This window comes from Coloeus monedula (assembly GCF_965178545.1).
Source record: "Coloeus monedula genome assembly, chromosome: 6".
NCBI lineage: Eukaryota > Metazoa > Chordata > Aves > Passeriformes > Corvidae > Coloeus > Coloeus monedula.
The window spans coordinates 39,164,302-39,183,783 of record NC_138786.1 but is presented as its reverse complement, the minus strand read 5'-3'; the positions used below and the strand labels follow the sequence as shown (position 1 = coordinate 39,183,783).

Here is a 19,482-nt window from a genome sequence, read left to right as displayed (position 1 = left end):
GCTTCTATGTGAATTGAATGACCTTTTTCTTCCTCTTCTGCAGTAAGCAAAATTTTTACTACAAATTTGGAAGAAGATATCAGGAATGTATTTACTTCTTGGGATAATAACTGGAAATTCAGAAACTAAGCAGAAAAAATGTAGTGTGTTTTGAAATTATGTTTGGGCTATTATATATGATCCACTGAAGTTGAGAAAGATTTACTCAAATTAAGAAGTAAAGATTAACAATAGAGTTGAAAATTTGATTATTCTTTGGGCTCTGAATTTGACTGCAGACAGTATTGAAGCTTAGAATCTGTTCAAAATGTATAAACAAACTGATATACTTTTGGTTTAATATTGGTACTCTGATGCCTTTTATTTTGTATCTGAACATCATCTGTTTGGGTCATTCTTCAGCTTATTAGACTAAAGGACTGGAAATGCAATGGTGTGTGAGGTGCAAGTTTGTCTTCCATAGTATCCAGAAATTCCTAGGGAGAGCCTTCATTACTTTCGCTTTCCTGTCTTGAGGCTGAAGATGGTCTTGGAAGACCAAGCCACGGTACGACCAGAATATGAAGGCTCTTTTAACAAACTTAAGTAGAGATGTTAAAATCTTGCCAGTGGATATACTGGATTACAGTTCAGCTGTGTTTTGCTGGGTGGACTTTTTTCTGTTGTATTTCTTAAATTCGATTTGGTCCGAGTGACTCAACTTGAGACTTCAGCAACTTGAGACTATCGTGCAAGACAGTGCATGCATATCACAGCACTTCCCTGTAGGTCTAGTAGATGTGTTGCTGTTTCCAAGTCTGTCTTGGTTTTTTTTGTCAGTCCATTTATTATTAACTGTGCTGCTAATTTAATCATTATAAACTATTTTCCTTGAGAAATTTGCAAATTCTTCTCATCTGAAATGACAATAATGGTGAATATTGTTTTCATTTTGTTTGTATGAATTAATGTGTTTATTAGACATTGGAATGTTAACATTTCTTGTATTTATCTTTCACAGAGTTAGTGGGGAAAAACAAGAATTGTAGCAAATTTCATTTTCAGCAGCCTTGCAAAGTACAGTTCTCAATATCTTGTGCATGTTTTTCACAAGGCTAAAGAACAGCAAGTGATGTTCTGGTTTATTTTGTCACAAACTCCACCTGAAAGCATTTTGTGAATGCTGGAAGGGCTGACAATGATGAAATGCATAGTTTTAAATCTCCTAGTTCATCTACTTAGGTACTTTAACTTTACTTACTGATGAAATAAGATGATGACTGAATTCTTCCTGATAAAGCAGTACAACTCATGATTACAAACTGTCACCTCAGGAGAAGTTAGTTCTGTTGTTTAATAGCAAAATGCAACATTATTTAAGTAAAGCCTTATTAGTTTAGCTCTGTTCATGAAGTCTGTCCATAAATACACTACTCCTTTGAAAGTATGTTGTCTGTGGCAAAACCCCTCTCATGTAAAGGAGTGATTATTTTGGTAGCACACCAGACCTGGGTGTTACTCACCTAGGAGGAGGTGTAACAAAGCAGTTAATGCTATGTTAAAACTGAAGAAATATTTCCTATGAGGAGCGGAAAAAATTTAGTTCTCTGTAGCAATACCTGTAAAAGGGAAGTGCACTTTGGCTAATAAAGCATGTAACCTCGTAAGCATTTATTTTGAAGTGTAGATATGTTGCCTTATGATTTCTGTTACTTTCTGTTATGTTGTTGGTAAAGTGTTTGGTTTGGGGTTTTTTTCTAGTGTTATTTTGGAAAAATATTTTAGGTGTTTATTTGTTTTGCAACGCAATTGGTAGATCAAGAGCTACTATTTTTATTCATTTGATTTATTTGTGTCATTTGGACTCCTTCCTCATCATCTTTTTCTCCTTTTTCTTGTCTTCCTGTTACCATCATGAGTTCTGAGAGTACAAAGGAGACAATTTTTTGAAGTATAGGAATGTTACTTGTCTCTCTCTCTTCATCCTTCCTTCCCTTCTTATCTCCCATTTCCTTGCTAAGAAAACATCCCTCATTGTTCTTCCTGTTCCTTGCAGGAACTGTTTTTGATGCAGATTTAAATATAGTAGCAGAAAAGTTGGCACAAGTTAATAGGCCAGCTTTGGTCTTTGGTACTGGTGGAAGTTACAAGCTGGGTATTTTCAAGAGGTACATTGTGTAGGCATATAAATGTATTAAATGTGTACAATATGAGGCTGATGAAGTGTGAATGTAAACTTTAAATTTTTTTTTTCCTAGGGAGAAGAAAGCCATAATTGATCCTTCTTTGTTCAAATACAAAGTCCAACCTATTAAAAAACACCTTTATGAACCTGTTGTTGTTAAAGCATCTCAACTAAGGTAAAAATTAGTATGTGGAAGTTAAAATTGTACTTTATAACTGAGTTGTGTGAGATGTTTTTGATATAAAATGGCATTTTAAAACAATGTTAGAGCTGTTAATTAAAAGCAGTGGAACAAAATACTGTACTACAGGCCTTCTGTATCAAGGAATCCAAGCTTTGCTAGCATTAACACAGGTTCCAGCTCCTTGCAAGTCTCCGCTTTCGTTGGTGCACAGATGATACCTGCTGTTGTTGTCTGCAAAAATTGGATCAGTTACCCAGTGTGCAACAAGCCAATAATTACACACTCAAGAGAGATGCTGGTTATTTATTTCAGAGGTGCACAAGCCTAGGTGATCAGTGGTATTCCATAAATCAAGCACATTTCAGCAAGCAAAAGAATTAGTGTTCATTGGCTACAAGTTACGTAGTTCTCTTACTAATTAGTATTCTATTTTCTATTGGTTAATGATTCCAATTAATTAATTGATTATTGCATCTTATGGTACTTAGTCTGCATGCTCAGTCTTTCTCTTTCGAGTCAGTGGGTTTCTTGGGTCGGTGGTGCTGCGTCCGTGGCCGCAGATCTCCCTCTGCAGAATTAGCTTTTACCCAGTTGGAGTTGATTCAGCACAATTGCTCAGTTGTATTATACTGTATTATATTTCCTTATCTTGGGAGTTCTGCTAGATGTCTTTGTGACCCCTAAATTCTGCATTCTTTGTGCCCACTGTCAGTGGGCATTCTTCTTCCCAGGCTTTGTTAACCTCCCCCCAGGTCTGAGACCACTGAAGCATGTCCAGCCCTAAACCTTAACAAAGCAGTTCTACTGTTGTTGTGGTGACCCAGCCAACGCTGCATTTTCTTCTGACTGAGGACACTTCAGAGCTCATGGAAACGAGCCAGGGACAGCATTATACCAACAAATAATTTATTTTTCTAACACCTTGACATCACTTATAGTAGCTAACAACCAAGTTCTCTCTTTCATGTCTTAAATTTCCCTTCTTGTTGATTAGGCTTGAAGGTATACAAAGATCAAACATCAAAGAACGTTCTTTCTTAAGAAAATTTTTATGTATTCCACATTTTGCACTCTGACTTCTGGTACCTTGGCTACTGTTGTGATTGATGGAATAGGGGGAAAAAAGTTTAAAAACTATAATAATAATGAACTGTTGGCATTGTGGGCACTCTGACAGCATTGCTGGCTTGAAATGTTGGAGCAGACATTGGCTATCAGATTGATTTTAAAATAGGTCTAGAGGTTTTGCTTCTTAAGTAACAAAATTGTCTCAAATTTAGCTAAAATATATGTTTAGAGTAGATTGTGCATCAAAACTTTATATTAACTGGATGCTGTAAACAAACTCCAGTTCGTGTGATTACAAGTCATTTAGTTCCAGCACTAATCTGGATTTGTTTTTTCATTAACTACTCCTGTGTGGTGAAGTTTTTTTCCTTCCCACGAAGTAATGCAGCTTCCCTGGAATGCCAGGAGCCAGTAGAGTTCACACTCTCCTGTAGAAAGGAGTGGCATAGCTTGACTGAGAAGTGTGTGGATTCACCTTGTCACTTCTTGGCTTGCCTCCCCACTAGAGAGATGTGAATGTTGCTTTCCGCTGTCCCTGTTTGCTTGTTTGTCCTCCCTCTCTTCTGAAACAGTCAGACTTGAGTTTTATTTAGGAATTTTAAGAAGTATTTGGAGGATCTACCATGGATGAAAAAGCTATGGAGTTTGTACATGTTTATGAAAGAGGACATAACAGAATCTTCAAAATAAAAATTGCAGATGCATAAACCAACTGTTTATGTACTACTTGAGTTCCGTTTTATTCATAAAAAAATTTTAATTCAGTTGGCGTATCAAAGAATGTTTATTAATTACAATTGTAAGGATGTTACTTATAATTAAGAAAATAAGAAAAAGATCAATCATATGGCTTATCACATGTGTTCTTGCACATATTTTTGGCTGTGATTAAACACTAATTAAAGATGTTAGTTGATAATACTACCTTTCTTTCCTAATACAGCCGAAGGAAACATCTCTTTTCTCGTGATAGACTTAAACTTTTTCTGAAACAACACTGTGAACCACATGATGGAGTAATAAAAGCTAAGGTAAGCAAGAAGAAATAATTTATGGGATAGAATATTGACACTATTTAGTATCTTTTCTGTACAGCTGCTCAGAGTTCCTTTTTAAAACTGCATCGAATTTAGGTTTTTGTAAGTATAATACAGTTTTCCAAAACAAAAGGTGAATACTTCAAGTTTTTGTTCAAAAGCAGTTTCTTAACTTCTGTTTGTAAACAAGATAGTAATTTTTCTGTACGTGAAGCATAATTTTTAATTCCTTCTTTAGCTACTAGTTTTAAAAAGTCCCCAAAATAAAAAAGAGCAGTTATCTAGAAAAGTTGTATTTGTTAAAACATAATATACTTTTGCTTAGTCTAGCACATGAATTGTTTTCATTCTTCAAAGTATGCAGCTGGTATTTCTAAATCAAATGAAAACGAACTGTTTCTCTTTCGGTACAGTAAGCCAGTATTATTCTGTTCTAATGCTTTTAGCTGGAAAATGCTTTAAGATAGATTGAATTCAGTCTCCAGATCTTCAGTGAGACAAGTACCAGAGTTTAGGTGGCTGGAATGGGTTTTTGATAAGGCCTAGGATGTTGAGTATGTATGTTTTTGTAATCTTGGGTATGTGGTGATACTTAGTGCAACTCAGACTAAAGTTCACATCTTAGTGGGCACCAGATAACTGAGAATTTGAGCAGCTTTTCCCACAAGGCAGCAATTTCCTTTGCCTTGCTTGCTGTGCCACAAGAGACCGTGGACTCTTTCACTGTGTGGTGCAGCCTTGACCCCGAAATCTTTGCTATCTTCTTGTTTTTAGAAGGTAGTAGGGTTATTTATTATGTCTGGTATTTTCTTATACAGCCATGTAAATGCTCATTCTGCACAGGAAGGCTCAGTGAGATGAGAGTCAGTGAGAGTCTTGCCTCTGAAAGTTGTGGAAAATAACAAAGGCAATTAATTTCTAAATAAGTTTGTAACTCCTGGAGTCTGTCTCTTCTAAAGAAATTGAAATAGAAGAAAATAGAGCTGAAAGGGATAAACCACCCCATTCCTTGGACTTGTTAGTGGTCATGTTGACCCCGCTCACTGTACCACATTAAGAACTAGTGATCTATTAGTGATGCTTTCTGGAGCCCCAGGAAAATTGTTATTTTCTGTATGTGTGTATTTGTCATCTTGTCTTTATTTGGGCTTTCTGTGGAGTGTTGTCCTTGTGCTGATTGCCTTGCCTTTCAGTTACATGAACATGTCCTATTTGGAATGTCTCCTTTGTGTCCTCGTCTGTATTGTCCAATAAGGGCAGATTTCTTGAAGTCATCAGGTTGAGAAAGTAGACTTGAAAAGAAACTGACAATTTGGAACAATCTTCCTCCAGAAATAAGTACTGTGTAATAGACAATTATGTAATTCTTCAGTAAGTTAAGTTTCTGCTTTTATCTGTCAAAATGTATTCTTGACACACTTCAGTAACTCGCTAGGAAGACATTGTCCGGCTGTGTTTGCTAAAAGGCATGTAAAGAAATAACATCTTACCAAATGAAGCCAAATTCTAGTTGCAGATGTGTGCTGCATACATTATTATCCACTGGGTAGATTAACTCTTCATTTAACACTATTTCAGAGCTTTATTTCTTATCCTCAGTTAACCAGTTATGGATATGGTTACTTTTATTGCCTTATTTTGTGAATTAATGATTGATTAATTAGCTTATATTTATAGAGAGGTAAGAATTTCACAATTAATATCTATTTTCATTTTTTTTACTAAGGCAACATCAATTGAAAAATATAATCTAGCAGAACAAAACTTCTCCTATTTCTTTCCTGATGAACCACCCACATTTGTCTTCAGTCCTGCAAGCAGACGGCGAGGGCGACCTCCAAAGAGGGCATCTGCAAGTCTTGTGAGTAATTACATCTCTAATCCCAGATGAAGACACATCAGTGTAGTCTGTCTTCTATTTGTCTGAATTTTCAGATCATTTGAAATGCAAGGTTGACATTGTGCTTTTTTCATTTTGAGGGCAATTGGAATACATTCCACAATTGCTCTTAAAGTAATTGCTTTATAGTTAAGCTGGTAAAAGGGATCATACTTGATATGTTATCTTCTTATTTTTATCATTATTTCTGGGATCCCATCAAGAAACTAGTTTTTCAGTGTGTTGTGATGACACACAGGGTACTTGTCCATTCTGGGATGAGTAAATAATTTGCTAAAAAGCTTTAATTTGAACTCTTGGATACAATTATGTCACTTGCCCTCGGATTCAGGTATGTCACTTGCCTGTATTTAAACACTGAGAATCTTAGGTACTGTACAACTTCATTGTGTTCTAGAGAACAGTTGAAAAATTTGGAATATCTTTTGCTGGTCATTTCTCTTTAGTTATTATGTTCTTTTTTTTCCCTTTCTACCTCCAAATTCTCTATCAGGAGGACAACATTACAGCTAAAAACACCCCAGGAAACAAAAGTAAAGTATCAAGGGAAAGGGCAAGGTTCCAGAAGCAAAAAGATGATGTGCAGGCCATAGGTAAGTTGAAGTTTAGTCATATGACCAGTAGAACCAGTTTTTGCAGGTTTGAGAGCAGGCCATAATTATAGTATTTTTGGTGTTGCTCCTTTCAAAGGGAAAATGTAATAGGAGTGTACTGCCACACCACTATGGCCAAGTGCTCCTTTCAGTGGTTAGGATGGTTGTCTCCTGATTTTTTGACCTAGCTGGGGAAATGGTAGGAAGCTTGTGGTCCAACTGTGTTGATTTCTCTCTCAGATAAATGAAGAGCTGAATAATTTTTTGTAGAAGCTTGGATGGTGAAGTCGTGTAAATTTTGCAAGCTGAAAGTATATCAATGCTTGAATGTGTAACACAAATCAGTTAGTTTTTCTGTTTATGCATTTTCCTCATACAACAGTCTCAAAATTTAAAAGAACTGAAATGCATTCTGAATTTTTCTGATGTAAAAGAGCACAAATTGCTTCAGAGAATTTTAGTTTGGACTGATTGAATTATTTTGGCTTAGTTTTGGCCTGTTTCTGATCAATTTAAATTTGATTTCAAATGAAGGAAGGGGACCCATATGCCTTTTGTTTAACTAGATAAACTGGTATGCCTTCTTGAGGAGACAAAGCTCAGACAAGGAGATATTCTTCTGGATTGTAAGCACTCATGTCCTTCCTAAGGAAAGGCTTTCATCTCTGGAAATATTTTAGTGAACTTCTGGTTCCAACCTCTCATTTATTTGAACATGGAATTTTTTAAGATGGCAAGGACATTTAGAAATTACCTAGTCCAACATCTGCTTAAATAACTGCAAAGTTTCCTGATGCTGCTTTAGGTCTTTCTTTTATAGGAGACGGGGACATGAGAATTTCATGTTTTCCATTAAATTAGAGTGTCCACATTTTTGCACAACAAGTTTTGTTCATGTGCTAGGAATGACAGCATAGAATGAGATGACAGCTGATCAGCATCAAAGCTGCTTCCTCTCTTGTGTGGACAGAAACTACAGCTTCTAGAAGTCTAGTTAAGACGCATTTTCACAATGTGAAAAGGTAGCAAAATACCAAGTACTGTGAAAAATGAACCTTCTCAGTATGTTGAAGACCCTGGGGATCAGCTTCACTGCATTTGTTTGCTGGGTATGGACATTGCTGGTATGTGCAGTAGCTCTCTGTAGAAGGAACCTAGCCCATTTTCAGAATATTATAGGAAAATACAATAAAAATCTTTCTTTTTACTACTATCCACTTGGTAAGAGCGAGGAACATTTTTCATTTCATTCACTTACGATTCTAGCTTTCCTGTTTATTCAATTAAAACAGTAAGACCCCCTTTTATTTGTTAGCCTGTGTGTGGGCTGACAGGCATTGTCTGTCCACAGAAAGTGGAAATTTGTATCCTGTTGTTATTCTACAGATGACTACAAAGAGATCTGCATCTCTTCAGGCAGCAGCATTTATTATCATTTAAAGTTCAGCTTAAACTGTGTAACTGAAGTAAAATCTGAACAAAACACAGAAATACTATATAGGTTTCAAATGTATTGACTGCAGTAATTCAGTAATAACTAAATACTTAAAGATCACTTATTTAAAGGTTTTTACTATCACAGATACTTCACGGTTGTGTGCCACACCTGGTTGTGACATGCTTTTATTTACCAGTCATTACTAAATATGTTGTTGTAATTATATGTTGGAATGAGTTCTCATCTTTATATGTCAATTGATAGAAACCAGTAAACAAGTAATTACCTTCTTTAGACTCATAAAAGCAGATATATTTAACTTTATTACCATGTTGACAACCTTGTAAAACATGTCTAATTCTTAGGCTTGAAACTGTAAAGAACTTTCTGTAAAGAACTTTCAAGTGTTTGAATATCTGGTTGGTGTGGAAATAATTCAGTCTTCGTAACAGTATCTTTTTCATATGGTAATTATAAAAAGATCAGTCTGTTTATCAGTTAAAACTAATATTTTACAAAAGGAAAAATAACTTAGGTTTGTTTTTTTCCTTTATAGCTTTTGAAAAAGCTAAACTAAAACAAGAGAAGGCAAATGCTATAGAAGCTAGGAAAAAGGAGAAAGAAGATAAGGAAAAGAAGAGAGAAGAATTAAAGAAAATTGTGGAAGAAGAAAGGATGAAAAAGAAAGAAGAGAAAGAGAGACTCAAAATAGAAAAGGAAAAAGTAATGCATTTGAAGTATATGTGTTTTATATAGGAGCAATATAATGGTTTTCTAATTTCCTTGTTTCTTAGTCACTGTTTCGAGTTATTTTCCATTAATCATTTTCAATTCCTAGAAGTGCACTTCAAAAGAATAGGCAATTACAAGATTTGATTATGGGTTTGTATTTCTGGATAACATTCTCTATAATTTTAGTTTACCAAAAGTTCATTTTGAATTTGAACTTATTTCTGAAGTAATATGGTGGGTTTGGGGTTTTTTTGCTAATAATGCATAAAACTATTTGATTTGATGGTTGTCTTCTTTTTGAAGAATCTCTGCTGCATCAGACTGACAGCATATCTGATGCTTGGGGGTTTCTGTGTGCATTCTCTTTGGATGTAAATTGCTAAATAACTTTTTGTCAATTGAATATGAAGAAATTACATATTCTACTATATTTTACCACAGCCACATTCACTATCTTATTTTGATGGTCCTTCTGAGGCAACTTTCATAAATGCCATCTAATTTTTGGTATTTTTTCTTCAGCCACTTTGATTAAAAAGAAAACAAAACCCGAAACAACCCCCCCCCCCCCACCAAAAGCAACAACTAGTCCAACAAAGTATCACCACATTTAAATATTTTTGCCAGTATCATTTTATACAAAATAAAAATTAATAGGTCACTCCATTCTAATGAAATGTAATGTTTTACTTTTCAGTGTGATTGAATAGTAAGTGGTGCAGTTTTAGAAATTGCAATGGGGCTATGTAACGATATTTTATACACAATTGTGACTTTTTTTCAGGAAAGAGAGAAGCTGCGTGAGGAAAAAAGAAAATATGTGGAATACCTGAAACAGTGGAGTAAGCCTAGGGAAGATATGGAGTGTGATGACCTTAAGGTATGATTGAATTTGGAATAGCTGAAGATTGTAGTTTGCAGGGTCTCCAGATTGATTAGATTCCCTAATGCAGAGGCAAACCTAGATTTGATTGGAATGCTTCAGGCTGTGAGTCATCTGCAGTGTGTAATACTTATTTCCCAGTGGCAATGTTAATAGGATCATCTGCATTTTCAACCTCCAGAAAAGCTTTACAGGCTGTGCTCAGTCTACAATGGAGTATTTCAAAGTGCTGGCATTACTGTGTGGTGGGTATTGAGTATACCTGATTCTTCTGTTAAATATACAAGATGAGCTCACTTAGAACAAACGTGAGTTGCTTAAAAGATTTGAGTAATGAAAAAACTAAATTTCTGGCTGCAAAAGGTGGAAAAGACATTGGCTTGTTACTTCCTGTGGCATTCTTTCGATTTAAACTATAGCAGTATACTATGTATACTACAATATACTATATATATCATGTTTAATGAGCATCTTTCATGATGGTACTGGAAACCTGTAGAAAGTAACAAGAATTTGCTACTCAAGTAACTTAGGTTTCACACAAGAATATAGTGTGGCTGTACATAACAGAAGATCTTCCAGTGTTACACATTTATGTACACTTTATTTGGATTAATTTTGGCAGGAGATAGTGAAAGGAGGCAAATTGTCAGAAACACAAGGATGAGAGTTTGCGATACACAAGGAGATGTAACAGAAGTGCAAGGAGGGCAAGTGGAAATAAGGAGAGTGTTACATGAATTCAAGTCAAAGCACTGATTGGGAGGAATATGAGAGCTGTATGTATTTGCAAGGAGAGCTGTATGGCCATTGAAGATGGGAGTGAAAACTCTTAGCTGTGTAGAAAGGGAAAGGAAGCTGAAGAAAGGGAAAAAGACCATTGCTGAAAGGGGAGAGCAAGCTGTGAAAACAGTGCTGCTGTGTTTCTACTGGAAAGAAAAAAGGAGAGGTGGAAAAGCAGTGTCATCATTACAGTGAGACACTGCTGCTCTACTCTGCCCACTCTACTCTGCCAGTGCAGCCTCACCTTGAGTGCTGTGTGAGTTTTTAGGCACTGCAATATAAGACATTAAGCTATTAGAGAGTGCCCAATGGAGGGAAAAAAGGATGGTGAAGGGCCTGGAGGGGAAGCCGTATGAGGAGTGGCTGAGGTCACTTGGTCTGTTCAGCCTGGAGGAGACTGAGGGGATGCCTCATCACAGTCAAGTTTCCTCGTGAGGGGAAAGGGAGGGGCAGACACTGATCTTTTTCTCTGTGGTGACCAATGACAGGACCCAAGGGAATGGCCTGAAGCTGTGTCAGGGGAGGTTTAGGTTGGATATTAGAAAAAGGTTCTTCATCCAGAGGGTGTTTAAGCACTGGAACAGGCTCCCAAGGGCAGTGGTCACAGCACCAAGCCTGACAGAGTTCAAGAAGCATTTGGACAATGCTCTCAGGCACATGGTGTGATTCTTTCTTTACGTGGATGGTTTTGAAGAGATTCCCTTCTCTGGAAATTTATGAAATAACCTTCCTGTGTTCTTCTGAAGCATAGTATTCAGCTTTCTTCTTCTTAATATTTGTGAGCTACCACAGTTGTGGAAAGGAGACATCATTCTGAAAATTGTTCAACTATGTCTGCTAAGAAACAGTAAATGAAGACAAATCTTAGAGTTACATGAATATACAGTAATTTCAAAATCAAACTTGGTGTTAGGTGCTGTCATCTGTGATTTGGAGGTGGTGTCTCTGTTAAGTGGTCTTGTGTATATATGGTTACATCAGCTCCCTTTAACATGTCTTCAGCTACCGTAAGTGCCTTACAAATGCAATAAACCCAGTACCAGAACACGCAGTTGTTAGACGTGATCTTGCATATCCTAGTATTAGAAGGGCGTGTTTTATGTGAATGTGTTGGGTTTTTGTTTGCTTGTCTTTGCGAGCAATCATAAGTAACTTTTAAGAGTATGTTTATTTTTGCTTGTCTGGACAGTTCAGGAAGCTGAAATGCAAAACTCTTGTGAAATAATACAGGTATGAAGCAAAAATCTTGACAGCCCATGTTATTAAGTTGTGGCAGGATTAACTTCATTTAATAAAGATACAAACATCATGGACGTGAATAAACTTCTTTTTGAAAATTTTACATTCAAGTTGCATGCTCGTTGGTTTCCAAAGTTAGTGCTATCACCACTGTTACCATGATAAATGATTATGTGTCCTGTGGGACTCTTTTTAGTAAAATGTAAAGAAACTCAACAAATACATTCCTTAGAATAATACACTCTTTGGTTTTAATCACTTGTGTACTCTGCAGAAACTAAGTACTATATTAAGTGGTCCCATTTGGTTTGCAGGAACTTCCCATTCCAATGCCAGTGAAGACGAGACTTCCTCCTGAGATCTTCGGTGATGCTCTGATGGTTTTGGAGTTTTTACATGCTTTTGGGGAACTTTTTGATCTTCAAGATGAATTTCCTGAAGGAGTGACTTTAGGCAAGTTGTCATTTATGTGGCAAGATGCCCCATTTTGATGGTTTCCCTTCTACCAACCAACCAAACATTTTAAGTACACACAAGTACCACTGCTAGAGAATTTTCTGTGTGGCTTTAATCTGTCAGTGCTAACACATGCACATCAATCCAGTTTTCAGTTCACGGTCAACTCCATGGTGTTTGTAAAATGAAAATTGATTTTGGTGTACAAGTTGTTATTCTACTTGTACTTTTTTTCTTGCAATTGTATATTAAGAAAACGAGGTTTCATCAGCACACTTTCTGACACCATGATTTTAGGAATATATACAGTAAATTATGGAAAATAACTTAATTATCATACCTGAAGGAAAAAAATGTTTTCATTTTTTAGTACATAATTTTTTTTCCAACTTTGCGGCAAAAGTGACGCTTCTTAAACTTTATTCACAGAGGTTTTAGAGGAAGCTCTTGTAGGAAATGACACTGAAGGCCCACTATGTGAATTGCTGTTTTTCTTCCTGACTGCCATCTTTCAGGCAATGGCCGAAGAGGAAGAGGAAGTGGCCAAAGAGCAAATAGCTGATGCTGAGACCAAAGGTCAGATCCTTAATTTTACTGCTGAAAAGCTGAAATTGCACTGGAATTAACTTTAAGCTGCATGATTTATGGCATTCCTTTGTTAACGTTGCCTTATTATGCATGGATATTATATGTAAATGGGCTTGTTTTTTCTCTTTTATCTGAAATTAAAGCCTTAAACTGGGCATGGACCACAGGGTCTGCGGGGAGTAGAGAAAAAGGAAGCTCATTGTTACTATGATTGTATCCAGCAAAGCATAATAAGCTTTTAACAGCATTGCTTGTGTTTCGGAGGTGCAGGAAGCATCTTTACCTTCCTCCTCTTCCTCCAGCACTGTTACGTGTTTCTCCTAAGGGTCAGGAAACAACTAATTTTTCTAAGTCTTCTCAAAGGTATCTGTATCTATAAAAAAATCTGTACCTAACTAGATTAAAAACTAAAACTCCCCAGCACAACTGTAATGGAGAATTGAATATTCATTGTTCTTCAAGACATGAAGGTATGCATCCACAGCTCCTGGATACTACCATGTGTGTTCTTTCAGTGAAGAGTCTCACAGTCACTCTGACTTTGGTCTTTGCTCTAAGGCTGATGATACGCCCATTTTCAGAGGCATTCAGTGTGTACTAACCACTGATCAGAAGGAAGTGCAGGCTTTGTTCAAATTTGTGGTTCTGTGTTTTTGGGTTGCCAGATTGCTGACTAAAGGCGAAGCTTTGACCCATCCTACTAGCCTTTATTTCATTAGAGGTAGATAGATACGTAAGAGCACTCCCTGTTCGAGGTTGAGTGAATTCCATGATGCCCCTACAGGCCAGATGTGGGCGCTATCTTCAGTAACAGAGGCTGCTCTTGGTAGTTGAATAAAGTTACAGTTTTGAGACGGTGTTAATAAATTTAGACTGTATTTTAATTACTGTTGAATTTAGTAATTAAGCTATATTTGTTAACTGCTGAGTGTATTGCCTTGGCAGTACAAGCAAGGATTCCATTATCGGGTAATCAGAGAATAGTTGATTAGATTCTATATTATTCATATGGCTGATCAGAAAAAACATAATGTAACTTTCTTATTTTAATTTGACTTCATGGGACTGCCATGTGCAAAAGTCTGCCATTTTCTTTGTCATTTAGCCGAGTTGTGGGTAAGGCACTTCATTTCTTATGTTTTACTTACCTCAGAACTTTCATTTCTTGTCGCTCTTGTTTAGACATCTTCTTTCCCGTAAAAGAATTACGCAGTCTTGGCTTTGTAATTCTGGCTAACCAAACCAGCAGTAGTCAGCATGTTTGCTCAGTTAAATTCTGTACAGGCAGCATTTCTGCAACGGAGAACACCATGGATGTGTGGTTTTGGGGTGTACAGTACTTTCTCAAACTGTATTACATAGTTAGAGTGAGAGGGGAGGTGCAGAGATTAATTTCGCAGTGTCTGGGTGACAGTTTTCAAGCAACATTAATCATCATAGGGGACTGTTGTGGATTTGCGTTTTATGCAGTCTTTGTGGTTTTATTTTGACTTGGTGACTTTAAGTGCTTAATAATTTGGATTTAAATAAAGTGAAATTGTTGAAACAGCATGCAGTGCTGAAAATATTCTGTCAACCCTCTGGAGAAATACCTGTAAGTGCTGAGGAAACCTTTGTTTAAGAAACAGGAATTTGCTGTTTCTCCCTTTCACTTCCCTGCTTTCCTGGTCAGTTTGCTTATGTATGGTGATCATTAAGTGCAGGTGCTTGGTTTGGTGAAATACGATTTATTTGTAATGTCTTAGTAATTGTGTTTGTGCAGAACAGGCTGTATCGAAGTTACAGATAGAAAGTATAAAGTGAATGGTGATAGCCAGTATCAAAATATGTGATTGGTTTGAGTTATGCTTCCTAAAAACAAAATTATAAGAAAAACAGTTCATTTGAGGAAAGGAAATACAGGTGCTCTTGCATTGCTACTTGTCTGCGCTTTCGAGCGTGTTCCTGGATTTGCTTTTGCTGCCTTTTATGTTGCCGTTGTGCATGTTTTGTGTGTTGCGGTTGCTTTAACAGCTTATATGGTTCTTGCTATATATAGCATGCGATGCATGTCCTTAGCTTTTAGCTGGGTTTTTTTTAGTCGCATTTCTGTAAATTTTCATTTGGATGTTGAATTGAGTTTTGAATACATTGATGCATCTGTAAATATCATCCCTCTTTTTGCTTTGTCTGCAACTCTTAAAACACAGCTTCCTTTCCTCCCCTCCACAGTACAAGTTTTAATTTGCACTAGAATAAAGTGTTTATTTCCTTAAAGATTTAACAGAGGCTTTGGATGAAGATGCAGACCCCACAAAATCTGCACTGTCTGCAGTTGCAACTTTGGCAGCTGCATGGCCCCAGTTACATCAGGGTATGTGTGGGTTTCACTTCTTGTTTTGTTACTTTTATTATTTTCCTCTGTATTTAAAGCACTGTTTTTATATTTATGTACATTTAAATGTCTATATAAAATGACTGTTCATTCTTCTCAACTGTAGGCTGCAATTTGAAAAACTTGGATCTCGATAGCTGCACTCTTTCTGAGATTCTCAGACTTCACATTCTAGCGTCAGGTGCTGATATAACATCAGCCAATGCAAAATACCGTTACCAGAAACGAGGAGGGTTTGATACTACTGATGATGCTTGCATGGAGCTGAGATTAAGTAATCCTGGTCTCTTGAAGAAACTTTCAAGTACCTCAGTATATGATTTGTTGCCAGGTAATAAAAGATAATACATGTTAGAGATTATTAGATTGCTCATTAAGTGATCAAGCTTGCAACTGCTTCAGACCAATAATGGTCAAAATTTACTGTATCATAGAATAATTGAGTTTGGAACGGATCTCTGGGGATCATATGTAGACCAGCAGTCATCCCCTATGCTTCTGTCCCCACAAGTGCATCCCACCCCATCAGAGATTGCAGAGCTAGGCAGTCTCATTACTTCTGAGTAGCTTTTTTTTCATCCCATTTTAAAAGTGTTGGTGTTACTTGCAGAAGGGGATCTCCCTGGAGGAGGAACTGAAGTGTTTGATTCAGCCCCTGCTTTTTTTTTCCCTGTTCTCATTTGGGTCTTTTGTTCACTATTTGGAAATGGGGAAAAATTTCTGTCTACTGTTCCTTTATCTCTATTTTGAAGATAATACTGCATTTTACTACTTCTTCTGGTGGCAAAAGTTAATAAATTAAAAATAAAGGCTTGTGTGTCTGAGCAAAGCAGATACACTTTCAGGAAATGTCTCTGCAAGTGCAGCTGGTGCACTACAAATGTTTGCTCACTTGTTCTTGAGTGAGAACAAATCCAGTCTGGAGTCTGTAGGAGTTAGGCTTATTATCAATTGTATCAATAGTGAGATATAAACACTGGTCTAAATTTTATTAGGAGAAAAGATGAAGATCCTTCATGCTCTCTGTGGGAAACTTCTGACTCTTGTCTCCACTCGAGATTTCATTGAGGACTCTGTTGACGTGCTACGACAAGCAAAACAGGAGTTCCGGGAATTAAAGGCAGAACAGCATCGCAAAGAACGAGAGGCAGCAGCAGCAAGGTAGAACTAGGATATGGAAAACTAAATTTTGGTGCTTCAAGTGAGATTAACTCCTCAGTTGCAGAAGGCATATGAGAAACAATAGTAATCTTTCTGTTCTGTGCTGGTTTCCTGGGACTGTAGACAGGAGTGAAACAGTTATGCGAAATGTTGTTTTCCCATGTTGCTGCTAGTTTTGGATGATGTTTTAATATAAAAGAAAAAAGATGTGGATAGATCCAGATAGCAGATTAATTGCAACTGGTTTTCTTTGTCTTTCTTACTATTAGGATACGTAAGAAAAGAGAAGAAAGGTTAAAAGAACAAGAGTTAAAAATGAAAGAGAAACAAGAAAAGCTGAAGGAAGAGGAGCAAAGAATTCCTGCTGTAGAAATATCTGTTGGGTATGATACATAGTATTACTGTTACGTAGATCATATAGCACTTTTACAGCTTCATGGCCAGACCCCACATGTGTAGTTTCATTGACTTGATCATATACAGAGGTATGTTTTAAGTACATAGTCCTTAATGTTGATTTTATTTTTCTTTATAGTTCTGTAGAATTGGTTTATGAAAGTGATTTATTTTTAAAATCAACTTGTGTTATACTCGTAATTCTGTTGAAAGCTTGACAAGAGAAAATTGCAATATCTAGGTTTTTTTGCATTGATTTGTCTTGCGTTGATTTCACTTCTCTAAATATCTTCATACAGGCCATTATAGTTCATTTTTGAGTTGAGGAATTGATCTGATCTGAGCTAGATAGTACTAACCTCATGTAAAAATTTATTAATCAAATTTAATAGCATTTTTTTAAAAAATGCTGTGTTGTGCCAGGTGATCTCCATACAACCAGAGGGTTTTTGTTATGTTAATAAAACTGTATGGGTTCAGGTGGTAACATTCAGGCATATGCAGCTGTACATGATTCCAGGAAGAAAATCAAACAACACTAAATCTTTGCCTGCATGACAAAGATAGTTAGGTAAATAAATCTGCTTGTAAAGGGTGAGCATGGGCCAAAGATGGATTTGTGCTATGCTTTGGAAATTATAATAAAGAAAAAAAAATAAATGTTGCCCTGTAAAAACTGCTTGTGTTTTCTGAAGGTTTTTAATTATATTTGCTAGATGAGGCAAAAATGTGTTATCAAGCACTTTACAGAATGGTACACATTTTGGGGAGGAAACTTTGCTTAGACATGAAAAAAATTTATATCAATAGAACTACGCTAAGATGTCTCCAAAAATGACCTGATTATAATAATACTCTTCAAATGAAAAAATCAAAAACCAAAGAGCAGGTTTTAGTCTTTAATACAGAACTTCACATTTACAGTTCAGTGGATTTCTTTTGGGCTTTAATATAGCCTGTGACTTACAGTTTATTTTTTAAAAGCAGCATAGGTATTTTACTAGCTTAAGTACTTGGGAGAGAAAAGTACTCTTTGTGTCAAAGATGCCATATTTTACTGTGTATTTTTCATCATTTAGCTTATATTGCACAGTTGGTTAGTTAGTCAGCTTTTGTTTATTTTGTTGTGTCAGGGAGGAGGAACGGGAAGACCTCGATACTAGTACAGAGAGCAAAGAGATGGAACGTAAAGAGCAAGACATGGACACAGTCACAGAGGATGAAGAAGAGCTGGGACCAAACAAAAGGCGACGAAGAGGTAATGCTATAATGAATTTGTTTGCATACCTGTATTGCCTGCATGCATGCAGCTGGCAAGCTCTTGTGTTTTATAGTAAAAGTATCAATCTTTGCTGTAATTATTTTTTAAGGAAAAAACCCACACTCGAACATGAGCATAATGTGCTATTAAGGACATTGAGCCAGCCTGGTGTAGTTCTTACGGTCAGCTCTATGTTCTTCCACACTGCTGTTTTTTCTTGTCTTCCATACTTGCTGTGTGGATTCCTCTTTTGTCTAAAAGATGTTAGGATGTTGCCTAACAAACCATTATAGGTACTTGCCCTCATAGGAGCTGTTGTAGGAGTTTGGTCTAATAGGAGATAGTGTAGGTTTGATACATTGTTTTAATTGGGTTTTTTTGTTTTTTTTTTTAGTAAACTGCAAAACCAACTGGTATTTCGAAAGAAAATGTTAGATCAGGCATTTGGGTGTAGTTTGCCTTTGCTAATGAAGCAGCATGCCTCCTATACAAGAATAAAATCAGACTTACGTCTAGATTTAATTTCCTCAGCAGTGTGCTAGTAGGAGCTGCAGTGCAGTAAATGGTGCAGCCTGCTGTTCCTAATAAAACATAGATGTCACCACAGGAGGATGAATTGTTGATGGCTTTGGGCTGCTAGCTCATCTGTCTTTCTGCTGGGAAGGCTTTGTGCTGGTGTCTTTGCCAGTGAAAGTCCTGGACGATTGTGGACTTAAGTTGAGAACTTGTGCAGTTCCTAACAGTACCTGGGATGGAAATTCTGAGTCATCCAGTAATACAGATTTACATGTTTACTACACTACAGTTTTGTCATGAGATCCTAAACAGAATTTCAGGTTTCTCAAATACCCATGTTTGAGCCATTGTGACTGGATGACAAAGAAGTGTTTTTATTTCATTCCTACAACTGGGGAATTGAAGGTCACACTGGAAACACGTAGAGCGTGAGTGTTCACAGCACACTTCAGGTTGCATGTATCAATTATGAGACATACTATTGTAGATGACTACCCGGACTTAATACTTTGTTAAACTAAAGATGGGAGCTTGTACAAGTTGAGGGGGGAAAAAAATAGTTAATACACTTAAAAATTTAAGTGATCAAGTAAGATACCTGAGTTTGCCATAAAAGCTGTTATGTAGAGATTCTGGTCTTTCTGAGACTTTTGGAGTTTTAAGGTCTCATCATTTTGAGTATGATAAATTAAGTCTAACTCATAGCTTG

General features: G+C 36.6%; 1 protein-coding gene across 3 annotated transcripts in view; it reads left to right on the top strand.

The window, feature by feature from the left end:
- BAZ1A (bromodomain adjacent to zinc finger domain 1A) overlaps window positions 1-19,482 on the top strand; it is a 63,326-nt gene that overhangs the window by 22,721 nt on the left and 21,123 nt on the right. For 2 of the 3 annotated variants that reach the window (XM_082284493.1, XM_082284494.1), the window contains 13 exons: window positions 2,238-2,339; window positions 4,360-4,447; window positions 6,180-6,314; window positions 6,847-6,946; window positions 8,941-9,107; window positions 9,901-9,996; window positions 12,336-12,474; window positions 12,907-13,053; window positions 15,323-15,418; window positions 15,546-15,770; window positions 16,435-16,600; window positions 16,870-16,983; window positions 18,130-18,254. In XM_082284493.1, coding sequence (XP_082140619.1) covers window positions 2,238-2,339; window positions 4,360-4,447; window positions 6,180-6,314; window positions 6,847-6,946; window positions 8,941-9,107; window positions 9,901-9,996; window positions 12,336-12,474; window positions 12,907-13,053; window positions 15,323-15,418; window positions 15,546-15,770; window positions 16,435-16,600; window positions 16,870-16,983; window positions 18,130-18,254 — 1,700 coding nt within the window. The remainder of the gene's footprint in view (window positions 1-2,237; window positions 2,340-4,359; window positions 4,448-6,179; window positions 6,315-6,846; window positions 6,947-8,940; window positions 9,108-9,900; window positions 9,997-12,335; window positions 12,475-12,906; window positions 13,054-15,322; window positions 15,419-15,545; window positions 15,771-16,434; window positions 16,601-16,869; window positions 16,984-18,129; window positions 18,255-19,482) is intronic. The other variant, XM_082284495.1, reaches the window with a different exon arrangement.